General features: G+C 52.0%; 1 protein-coding gene across 1 annotated transcript in view; it reads left to right on the plus strand.

The window, feature by feature from the left end:
- Window positions 1–12410, plus strand: part of LARS2 (leucyl-tRNA synthetase 2, mitochondrial) — a 107718-nt gene that overhangs the window by 66580 nt on the left and 28728 nt on the right. Inside the window, exons 10-13 of the mRNA XM_014530284.1 lie at window positions 903–1007; window positions 4100–4215; window positions 5915–6198; window positions 9919–10017. Coding sequence (XP_014385770.1) covers window positions 903–1007; window positions 4100–4215; window positions 5915–6198; window positions 9919–10017 — 604 coding nt within the window. The remainder of the gene's footprint in view (window positions 1–902; window positions 1008–4099; window positions 4216–5914; window positions 6199–9918; window positions 10018–12410) is intronic.

Below are 12410 nucleotides of genomic sequence, written 5' to 3' on the forward strand. Positions count from 1 at the left end.
GTTTCAAATGAAGTGCTTGATAATGACCACATGAATATCTTCGCAGCTGAGCCAAGGATACTATGATTACATTTTCCTTTTTATATAACTTTCTGTTTTTCCTGAAGTTCACTATGTTCTCATTTTATTCATTTGCTTTGTGTTCTTTGAATGTCTAAGGCTTCCCACACTCTCCCAGAAGCTCTTTAAAACTCCTCTCAGTACAGTTTTCTGCATGTTCCAACCTGTATTGGTTCCCCCTCTACCCTGAAGAGGCTGCCTGGGGCCCTATGTCCCGCTCACTTGTGACTGGTCGCCCTCCGGGCCTCTGCTGCACCCTGTCCTCCTAGGACTTCCCTCTGCCTTCGTTCTGCAAATAAACTACCTCTTTCCTTCTTGGGATCAGCTGTTTCCTGGATCCCAGGTCTGTCCTTTTCGTGACTGACCCCTTCATGTTGCTGAAGGGGAATGTGGGAAGAAACTTGTCTTTGTGCGTCTGGAACTCTCTCTGCTCAGTCATTCTCTGCTCTCTGGCCCACTCCATCTTCACGTGCGATGGTTTGGAATTCCAGACGTCTCCTAGTTTTACCACAGGTAGATTTCTGCGTTGCTCATTCAACAGTATATTGGGGTGTTTTTCAAAAGGAAAAGGGGGGTGATGGGAGCATCTTTTCTCCTCCATGTGGAAAGTAAAAATGCCATTTTCACTTCTTTGGTTATGAGCATGGATGAACATTTTCATGTATTTGTTTAGTCTTTTGATTCCCGCTGGTGTGAATTATCCATTAAAACCTTCAAAGAAGAAATTCTTGGGACAATTAGCACAAAACAGGGACGTTCTAAGGCTTATTTTTCTCGCCTGTCTCCCCTGAGCTCCAGGCGGCCCTCTGACTGTACCCACAGTTCTCCACTCTCATTTTCAGATTGCCTCACGCCCGTGACTGCTGTGAACATGCTCACCCAGCAGGAGGTCCCTGTCGTCATCGTGGCCGACGCTGAATTTGAGGGCTCTCTGGATTCAAAAATAGGTAAGTAGCTATTAAAATGTAGTTGGGGTCATGTATTATCAGGCTTAAAATAAAAATACTGAGACTGTCAAATCCCAGAGGGAAGATGGGAGAGGATGGGTGGGTGGGAAGTGATTAACCAGAGAACTTGTATGCATATATGCATAACCCATGGACACAGACAATAGTGTGGTGAAGGCCTGGTGGGGTGGGGGCAAGGGCAGGCTAGAAGGGGTCAATGGAGGGGGGTGGAAGGGGACATATGTAATACTTTCAACGATAAAGATTTAAAATTCTAACCTGTTGCCGTCAAATGAAAGAGCTGACTGTTGGTGCCATAATCCGTTTTGCCTCTTTGTAGAAGTGAATGCCCCCCCCCTTCATTTAATCACCCTTATTTAAGAACCACATTTTGAAAACATCAGGTATATCGCACCTTGCTAGTTGCTATTGAGAATAATCAGAGCTGTCTGGCCCGAGGATCTTTCCAGCAGAGCTAGTTGGTGAGACGTGTACCTACAACGTGGGGAACAGAACAGCTCGGGCGAAAATCCCATCTCAGGTCTCAGAACGCATGGCAGCTTCCGAGATGGGGTTCCACACACAAACCATCCACGCGGGCTGGGGTTTTGGTGAGGGCTTTGAGGAGAGGGGAGCTTGAGCCGTTCAAGAAAAGGATCATGAAACAGCAGCACAATGGAAGGCATATTTAGAATGGTAAGATGGGTATCCTGGTCAGCCTTACTCATCGTGAGCATTCTGGTTTTTTTTGTTTTGTTTTTATTATGTTTTGATTGATTTTTTAGAGAGAGAAGAAGGGAGAGGGAGGGATAGAAACATCGATGAGAGAGAAACATGGATCAATCGGCTGCCTCCTGCACGCCCCCTACTGGGGATTGAGCCTGCAACCCGGGCATGTGCCCTGACCAGGAATCAAACCGGTGACTTTTTGGTTCAGGGGTTGACACCCAACCACTGAGCCACAGTGGCCCAGCCATGAGGGTTCTAAACGATCGCATCCAACAGGAAGTCTTGGGAGGAACCAAGGACACGGCCTCAGACAGTCCACCCGAGGGCTGCCCTCACGCCTCTTTCCACGTCCCTATTGTAGTTGGGCTGGTCTCCGGAGTGCCAGACCCTGCAGAGAAAGCTATTTCACTCTGTTTCCTGGCACACAGAGAAAATAGCATTTCTTATCAAATCATGTTTTTCCGCACAGTTCTCAGATTCCTTTCTGACAAAGTGACTTGAAGAAACACCCACACAGAACACAGCTATTAAGCCGTTCAGGGCATTCTCTTCTGACAGCTGAAGCCTAGAAAACGTGTTAAAGGAAATATCTCCTCCTTTTATGAGTTTTATCATTAGTAAAATTCATTAAGACAACTGGCCACGATAAACAATAACGGCAGCGCTTGCTGCATGGCTTTTTTTTTTTTTTGTATTCTGAGTCAAAGTACTCACATAAATTGAGTGTCTGAAAGAAAAAACATCTGATATTTTAGGTCTGTTGGGGAAATCATTTCTCCTGTGTTGTCTTGATTTCCCACAGTTACATAACTAACATTTTCTGAGTTATTGCCTCTTGCCCTCCAAGAACTGAAACAGAAATCCAACAAGAGATGAAGCGGTAATTTTGCCGTCTCACCTGCATTTCACAAACAGTGCCGTGTCCTGAGCCCACGTGGCCAGCACCATGGCCAGCACCCCGGCCCGGCGCATTCTTCACGTGGTCAGATACATTCCCTGGCACAGCACCTGCACGCGAGCCTTGCTCCAGCCGCTCCAGCCCGCACACGTGGGATAATGACTCTTCCCTTCTTGCTCGCCGTGTGTCCTCACCCGCCAGGAGCTTTCAGGTCCAGTGTGAACGTTCATTTGCTTTAGGAGGTGCTGTCTGTCAGTAATCTCATCTGGAACAGGAGCCACGGAGCTTCCATCTCACCACGGAGCTTGCGAGCGAGTCTCCCGAACATGACTTCACCCTTGTAGGCCAGGGCTCGGAGAGGCCGTTCTGGAAATCTGACCTGAGTGTTTGGTGTGTTTCCCGTAGCTTTGTCTCATTTGCTACGAGATGTGTTGGGCCCACGAGGATGTCGGCAGTTGTGACCGTTGTCCCTACAGCAGGAGTTCTCAGCCAGGGGACATTTGGCCACCAGGGGACACCTGGCAATTGTAGGGACATTTTTTTGTTTGTCACACCTGGGGCAGTGCTGCTGGTAGAGGCCAGGGATGCTGCTCCCACCAGCCCTCCACAATCAGCTGAAATACCTGTTTTTATGAACCGCTGACGCCCAAACAGCAGGCCATGGCCCTCTGGAGGGGTGATTAACTCATGCCGACTCCATCTCCTCAGGAGTGTGTGGGTTGAAGAATAAATGTCTATTCACAATGTGCTCTTGCCTCTGGGAACGGAGGAGTATGAAAAAACAGTTCCAGCTTCCGGCTCCTGGCTGCGTGGATTTCTCCAGGTGCCGGGCAAAGCGGGAGGAGTCAGCCTGCCTCTCTGAGAGCACACTGTCCTCTGTCACCGAGAGGGTTCAGCGAAGAGCCCCCTCTCCCCCGCCGACTTGTGACTTACTGTTTCAGTGGCAAAAAGCACCCCAAGTTGTATATTTTTAAAGTATATTTTTTATTTACTTCAGAGAGAAGAAGGAAGGAGAGAGAGATAGAAACATCAGTGATGAGAGGGAATCATTGATTGGCTGCCTCCTGCACGCCCCCCACTGGGGATGGAGCCGCAACCCGGGCATGTGCCTGACTGGGAATCATACCGTGACCTTCTGCTCATAGGTCGATGCTCAACCACTGAGCCACGCTGGCCAGGCCCAGGTTGTATATTTTAGAATTACAACTATTTATGAAACAAAACTAAGCAAAGGAAGAAGACTAAAAGGAAACAGTGCCGAGATGGTGGCCGGGTTGCTAGGGCGGTGGGTTTCTCCAAGATGGTGCCCCTTTCTCCAGCGAGTGTGGGAGCTTCTGTAGCTTCTGTAATGAAAAGAGGCAGCGTCTCCCTGAAGAAGCTGAAGCCGTGTCAGTGCTGTTGATTGTTTTGTGGTTTGGGCATTTGCAAAGGAGACGTTTTGTGTCCTTTCTTCCCCTCTCCACAGGCATTCCCTGCACCAGCTCAGAGGACACCGTCACAGCCCAAACCCTGGGCCTGTCCTACTCCGAAGTCATCGAGACGTTGCCAGACGGCACGGAGAGGCTGAGCGGCTCCGCTGAGGTGGGTGCCTGTGGCCTGGGCCTGAGGACTGACTTCTAACTTCGTGACCTTGACACGAGTCTGAGGCGACAGTTGCCTTTGGTGCCAAGTACAGCCCGCCGCTTCACTCATCCCCCCACCAACAGTCTTGCAGCCTCCTTTCTTAAGCTGTGAAAACAAAATGATATTCTTTTTCAAGGTCTAGAGGTTTATCTACTCTAAGTCGAACCCAATTCTACAATAGTATGGTTATCACAGTAACAAGACTTCGTGTCGGGACTCTGCTGCGTGAAAAAAAATGACCTCTTCCAGGAAATTGCTTTTGCTCATGAGCTTCTGGAATGTAAAAACAGTGATGCGTGGAGATAGACTTTCTTTTTTTTGTTTGTTTTTAGACAGAGGGGGGCGGGGGAGAGAGAGAGAAACATCAATTTGTTGTTCCACTTATTTGTGCATTCATTGGTTGCTTCTTGTAGGTGCCCTGACCAGGGATCAAACCCACAGCCGTGGCATGCCGGTAGGATGCTCTAACCAGCTGAGCCACCCGGCCGGGGAGGAAGGTAGACTTCCTGAGCATGTGCACCCCAGTCATGTATGACAGTGGAGTGGGAGTAGGAGACATGGAGGATGCCTCCCAGAGTGGACTGGGTCCTGGGGGAGAGCTCTGTACTCCAGGGGACACTTGCCGCCCTCCCTGGAAGGAGCTGCCCTTGACCAACATGGCTGTACTCCCTTATTCCTTTGCCTCGTGACCGTGAGCTGCTCGAGGGCAGACAGATCGGACCTATCTGGGTGCCCCCAGTGCCGAGCACAGGCCTATCCGATTCCAGGGCACCCACAGGGCCGGTTCTCCTCATTCCTTTCCTTCTCTGAAAGGCGTCAGGTGAAAGAGAGTTCGTCTTTTCTGCTGTCCGGGCTCTGCCCTGTGTCTACAAAATGGAAACGTTTAGGTACAAAAGGTGCTTCTGGTTCTCCAAGCTGGGCCCATCCCTTCCCTGCTTGGCTGCACTCCTGCTTTGGGGCCATACTGCATTTTTCTCTCCTGAACGCCTTTTCCCCCAACAGAGGAGCAGTCATTACAAAAGCATGTGATGCCGTTCTTGACCGGCAGCTGCGTGCTGGTGTGTGATGATCTCGGCAGGGGGTGCCCGGGGAGGCCCGGAGCCAGGGCCACTTACCCATCAGATGGCCCCGTGGATGCAGCCTAGGGCCCCCCAAAGGTTTTCTTTTAAAATCAGAAGAAAAAAAGTGAACTTTTAGGGTAAAAATTATATTTATTTTTATTCCACACAGTCATAAAATACAATTTTTTGGTATGATCTTCGGGAGGAAGGGGCCCACAAGGGCAAAGGCACCAGGGCTCACAAAGGTCATAGTGCACAGAGCCCACAGAAACCCGGCAGCCCTGGTGGTGGCACAGGCGGTGCTTGTTCTTCATATATATACGTGTGTGTGTGTGTGTGTGTGTGTGTTCATTTCAGAGAGGAAGGGAGAGGGAAAGAGAGAGAGAAACATCAATGATGAGAGAGAATCACTGATCGGCTGCCTCCTGCACGCCCCACACTGGGGATCGAGCCCCCATCCCGAGCATGTGCTCTGACCAGGAATTCGAACCGTGACCTCCTGGTTCATAGCTCGACACTCAACCACTGAGCCATGCCAGTCGGGCACGATGCTTGTTCTTGCACAGGGAGGAACGGACCCCTTCTTTTCCTCTCAGTTCACAGGAATGAGCCGGCAGGATGCGTTTCTCGCCCTGACTGAGAAAGCCCGGAGGAAGGGAGTGGGTGGAGATGTGACGAGTGGTAAACTGAAGGACTGGCTGATCTCCAGGCAGCGGTACTGGGGCACCCCGATCCCCATGGTCCACTGCCCGGCCTGTGGCCCCGTGCCCGTGCCGCTGGAGGACCTGCCCGTGACCTTGCCCAGCATCACATCTTTCACTGGCAAGGGAGGCTCCCCACTGGCCACAGCGTCGGAGTGGGTGAACTGCCCCTGCCCCAGGTAAGCAACCACGTCCCCCAGCTGAGACTGACTATGGTCCCAGCGCCCTGCTGGGGTTTCAGACTCCCTTTTCTCTGGGGCTAACTCTGCTCCCTTCTGGGACTCCCACTGGACTGGTAGAATACCGTAGGTCTTTTGGGACCTTTAAAAAAAAATTATTGACATCAGAGAGGAAGGGAAAGGGAGAGAGAGATAGAAACATCAATGATGAGAGAGAATCATTGACTGGCTGCCTCCTGCACGCCCCCCACTGGGGATCGAGCCCGCAACCTGGGCATGTGCCCTTGACCAGAATCGAACCAGGGACCCTTCAGTCCGCAGGCCGACACTCTATCCACTGAGCCAAGCCGGTAGGGACTTTTGGGACCTTTGAGAGAAGGGGCTGGAGTCTGGGCCCAGCCGCAGGGATGGGGGAGAGTCATGTCCATCCACGTCTTCCCCAGAAGCATCTGGTCCAGCTGATGGAAAAGCTGCCCATGGTCTTTGTAGGGTTGCAAAGGCCCAGTCTCTTTCATTTACATCCCAAAGAGCTTCTGCAGATGAGAGGAAGTGGTTTCCCACCCAGTGACTGACCACGGGGAGATTTTATCGCCAGGAGCCGAGGAGAGGCTACGGCAGCCACCCTGCTCAGGGTTCGCGCTCTGCGGTACTGAACCCTGCCCCTTTCCCTTCTCCTCATTCTGCAAGTGGGACTGTGTTTTTCTGTCAGCTCACTGGCCTATCTCAAGTGTAATTGTGATGATGCCTTATCAGCTCATTACGTAAACAAATAATCGATACCAAGTTCCAGTGTTTTCCTTCTTCCTTCTGTGGAAAAGCCCTTTTTCTTTTTCTTTTTTTTTTAGAGAAATCACGACCAGAGTGTTTTTGAAATAACCTAGTCCTCTGCCAGCACAGAGCTGAGTTACAAGGTTGATAATTAGGCAACCACGTTCCAGGCCTGGGAGTCACACAGTAATAGATTCCAGTCTGGCTGTGTGGCCTTGGGAACGTCCTTTGACTTCTCTGAGCTTTGATTTCTTTATCAGGAACTAAAATAATCCCCCTGAAGGGCTGTTCAGAGGGGCTGTTCGCGGTGGCACCTACATTCAATAAATAGAAGTGTTGTCACCATATTCCCATCCACCCAGCCCGCAGTCCTCCGAGGGCCCCACACGGGCAGCCTGGAGACGTGAGAGGGGCTTGTGGGAAGGAGCGTAGGAAGCTTTGGACCATTTAGGGGTAGAAGCGTGGGCATGGGAGGAAATTAGTGCACCCTCTTTGTTGGTGAGTAGTGACAAAGGTCTTTTATTCTGGGAAGCGGGTGGTCCTTAGGGCTCATTCACCGAAGTCAGGGCCTCATTGTCAGGAATGAGGTTTCTGGCCTGGAGGCAGGTTCCTGGAGGGCAGAGCCAGGCCTTGGTATTGGACAAGGCTCCCCGGTGGTTCTGCTGAGCACCAGGGCTGAGAGGGCCAGCGTGGCCAAGCGGGCAGCGCGGTGGTGAGGACCGCAGGCAGCAGAGCCCAACAGACGTGGCGTCCTTACCCCTGAGCTCCGAGACCTTGGGAGGATTTCCTAACCTCTCTGAGCCCTAGTTATTTACTCATCTGCAAAATGGGGCCGTGAGTAGTATCTGCCTCATAGCCCCCAGGGTTACTGGGGATCAAGTGGGATCCTGCCTGTGAGCAGGGTCAGGGCCTGCTACCCAGTGTTAGTGTTATCACTGTTGGAGCTAATCATGATGATGTCACTGTCGTCTGTCCCTCCCACTTAGTCAGGAAAACGTGTTGCTTGTCTATGCATCCAGCATGACCACTGAAAAGGAAACCAGCGCAGCCTCAGGTCACTCCTTTTCCCAGCTGAATCCTGCGTTTTCCTCCCGCCTTGTAGGGCACTAATGGTGAGGGAGACGAAGTAACCTGTGTCTCCCAACTGTTTCCCGAAATGGTCTCTGTGTTCAGCCGATTGCTCTCCAAATAAAAAGGCCTGGCGCTACCTTAGAGACGCACTGTTGAGTTGGTGTCTTAGGGCAGCACGGGGTTATGGGAAGCAGGATTCCCGGGGTCTCTATGATAAGCTCCTACCCGCAGGGGCCACCACTGTTCTCAGTGGGAGCCCCCTGGTTAAAATGCAGGAGGTCCCTGGGGGGTCCCCCGAGAGACACCCCAATATCTGAGGCTCCTGTCTCTGCTCAGCCACTTCCATTTAACAAGTGGAAGGTGGGAGTGGCTGTTTCCCTCGGTAATATGGTAATATTTGTAAAACAGGTATGAACTGCTTCACAGATGCGAGATATGAATGCAACCTTTCTTTTATTTAAAGATTAAAAACAGACTCGAGCCCTTGCATGACAAATTAGCAGAAGTTTTATCGCTTCTTCCTGGGGCTCCTCATGCCTTTCCTTGTCCTCCAAGAACCCCCAAGGACATAGACTGCCCACAGCAGCATCGGAGGGATGGTTGGCCCTGCTTCTGTGCCTCAAAAGGGAGAGTGTGGAGTCCTGGCCGTGTCCTCCCCCTCCCCTGTGGCTTTTCACTGTTAACAGCTGACTCACCCGATCCACAGCTGGTCCAGGCCTAGTGGGTCCTCAAGGGAGCTGAGCCCCTCCTAGGCGAGGCGTGACTAAGGGCACCCTCTCCTGGGTCCCTGGAAGATGTGGCTTTGGCACCAGTTCCTTCCCTCCCCAGGCCCAGCGCCCTGGGAACGTGCTTCACAGTTGGCTCCGCAGCTGGGCCCTGGTGGAACCTCCGTCCCCGGCATCTTCATCCCTAGAGCGAGGGTAGCTTTTTCTTTTCAGCCCTCACTCACCAGTGTCTGCATTGATTTTCTTGAACAGCAGGTCTGTCTTCACCCTCCTGTTAGGAGCCCGTGTTTAGGCAGCGGATGTGGGTAAATGTGTACTAAGTAGCCCTCTGGAGGGGCTTCCGGTTTGCAGGGCTTCGGATTCTGTGGTGTAGGCACTCCCACCCAGGGCTGACTTCAGGCTCCCCCCTCGACCACTTGTTGCACAGCTGGGAGGAGGCGCTCACGGCTGCTTCTCGCCAGCTGGTTTGAGGGTGCTGCGGTGGTCTCTGCCTTTGGGCTTCAAGGTGATTCATTTTCCAGGGTCACCCAGGAGGCTTCTGCATCCTGCCCCCTAGAGCAAATGTTTTTAAGTAAGTTCATTAAGGAGGTGCTCATGGCTGCTTCTCACCAGCTGGTTTGAGGGCGCTGCGGTGGTCTCTGCCTTCGGGCTTCAAGGTGATTCATTTTCCAGGGTCACCCAGTGGGCTCTGCACCCTGCCCCCTAGAGCAAATGTTTTTAAGTAAGTTCATTTTCCAGTGCAGCGTCTGGCTGCATTTGGTTTTCAACTTCTCTTCGTGAATTGATTTGCCTCTGAAGCATCATAAAGGAGGCTTGGCTAGAGGCAGTGTTGACGCGCCTGAGATAGAAGTTAATGCGCAAGAAAGACACTTGTTCTTGTCCTGTCCCTTTAGGTCGTTAGATTTTCTACCAGGTTCCATCGGAGAAGTGGAGAATAAGGCTTTTAATTGTTAAAGACTGAAGTTCTTATTCCGAGAATTTCTTTAAAACACGGAGGGTACAGTACAAAAGAGCTTTCTCCGAATGGTCCTTCCCTGATGCGCATTGTCCTTAGGGCATTTCACATTCCTCCTCATTACCACACTTTCTCAAAAGCTGGTGGAGCACTGCATTAATATTTAAAGAAACCAATGGACGGACTTCATTTATCTCCTAGGTGCAAGGGCGCAGCCAAGAGAGAGACAGACACGATGGACACCTTTGTGGATTCCGCCTGGTACTACTTCAGATACACCGACCCTCGGAACACGCACAGGTAAGCCCTGCCCGAATCTCAGCACATGTCCACCGCCGGGTCTTCCAGAAGCACAGCCACATGGATTCGATGTGCAGGACATTACTTGGGGGAAGTGCCTATGAGGAGTGAAGGGCGAGGGAGCAGGAGTCGCAGGGAGCGCCCTTCGACCGTGGAGCTGGTCCCACACCTGGGAAGGGACCCAGGGAAGTAGGGGACTGGTAGGAAGAGCCTCAGACCACAGTGCAGCTCTGAGGAGGTCTCGGCCAGGCCAACAGGATGCCTCGTGCAAAGCTTGCCCATTGGAGAGTCCCAGGTCGGGCAGAGAGGACTCTGCCCTGGTCCTGGCACAGCATGGACACCAAGTGGATTTATTTTTTTTGACATATATATTTTTTTTATTGATTTCAGAGAGGAAGGGAGAGGGGGAGAGAGATACAAACATCAGTGATGAGCGAGAATCATTGATTGGCTGCCTCCTGCACACCCCACACCTGGGATCGAGCCTGCAACCTGGGCATGTGTCCTAAGCGGGAATCGCACTGTGACCTCCTGGTTCATAGGTCCACGCTTAGCCACTGAGCCACGCCAGCCGGGCCCGAGTGGATTTACAGATGGACCTGCTGGGAGCTGTTGGTCACTCTGCTTCTTGAAGCAGATTTTGTCAAGGGAGCCTGTTAGATGATTGAATTAGATTATTCGTGGCCAAGTTAGTCCCAAGTACAGGAAAGATAAAGCACAGAGGAAGGAAGGAAGTGCTGGAGGCGTGCCCCCTTGGCCCCGCACTGGCCTGCATTTATGCGATTATAAAGCTCTAATGTCATTTACTCGACTGAAAATAATGATGGAACTATGCAGGGAGGGCAGGAGGGAGGGAGTATGAGAGCTAAGAAACATCATCTCTTATCACACACTGTCAACGATTAAAATCTAAAACTGATAAATCAATGAAGAGTATGCACATATTTTTAATAATTGCCAGAAGAAACAGCTAAGGGAGCAAACGTGGCTGAGGAATGGGCGGGTGTGCGGGGAGAAGGGGTCAGTGAAGGGATGGGGCCGGAGAGCACTGCTCTGAATGTCAAACCCTTCGGTGCTGTTTGCTTTTTATCTGTGTGCCTGTGTTCCCTTGAAAAAACAGATAAATGAGGGAAAGAGCACAGGAGGTGGATAAGTAGAGAGAGAATGAAAACAAAAGAAAGCTATCGCGGAGCACAAGAAAAACTACAAAAAAACTGTGCTCAGAGGCCTTGCCAGCTCGCTCTTGTCTGCAGGAGAACAATTACTCTGAAACCCGTAGCCCATGTATAAAAAGGCCCCTTTTTATAATATTCCAGTGAGACGGGCGCCCCTGCGCTCCCCGCCCCGCCCGGCATTGCGATTCTGGCTTTGATTTGGGCCAGGTGAGGGGGGCCCAGAGTAACCAGCAAAGACAGAAAGGGTGCAGGGTGACTGCTGAGGCTGGGAACTGCCAGGGTGGCCCCGGCTCTCCCACGAGGGGCCCTCTCCTGGGTCTTCCTTCTAGAAGGCTCTGTGGTGCACCCACCTGGTAACAGCCGGCTGATGCCGGATGCAGGCTGTGCACCTCTCAGAGCTGCAGGGAGCAGCTTCTCACAGGTGAGGGAGACTGTAGATGACAGCGGTGGGACCCTCCTGCCCGGAGGAGAAAGGCAGTCCTGGGCCCTCACAGCCCCCATCCGGGATGCCAGGAGCTCATTTCCTTCCCCACGTCGGCCGCTCATTTCAGCGCCGGCTTGGGCCTCGCTCGGTGGTTTCGGGCAGATCGCAGATCCGAGCTGTAGCTGCTTTCAGCACCTCAGTCCTTAGTTGATCCCAAACTCGTTTGGGGCCAAGTACCATCTCGACTTCCCTTTCTCGTCTATCACCTGGAGCAGCAGTTGGATTTCTCTGGGGAACCATTTTTCACAAAGAAAAACATTTTTTTAAAATTTTACTAGAATTCTGGCAGAGTGACTGGAGGAGAGACCAAGCTGCAGTAAGATGCTAACGCGTGGTGGTTGGACAGGCTCACCTGCTTAGCAACAGGAGCCAGCGCCAGCCGGGTCCACGCTGCGGGGAGAGGCGTGGGGGAGGGAACTCAGATACTTGAAATCATGGAGTACACCCCCTGCAAAGGCAGAAGTATGCTGTGTACTGCGCTGATGGCCTCAGTGAGGGCAGTCCCTGGGAATGAAGAGGTCTGCCCCCAGCCAGCACTGCCCCCCAACACATGTGCACGCATACACACACCTTTGCACACACACACATCTCTGCACACACAGACACCTCTGCACACACAGACACCTCTGCACACACACACACTTCTGCACACTCACACACACCTCTGCGCGCACACACACACACCTCTGCACACTCACACACATCTGCACACACACACACCTGCTCACACACAC

Source organism: Myotis brandtii, unplaced genomic scaffold (genome assembly GCF_000412655.1).
Source record: "Myotis brandtii unplaced genomic scaffold, ASM41265v1 scaffold731, whole genome shotgun sequence".
NCBI classification, from domain to species: Eukaryota; Metazoa; Chordata; class Mammalia; order Chiroptera; family Vespertilionidae; genus Myotis; species Myotis brandtii.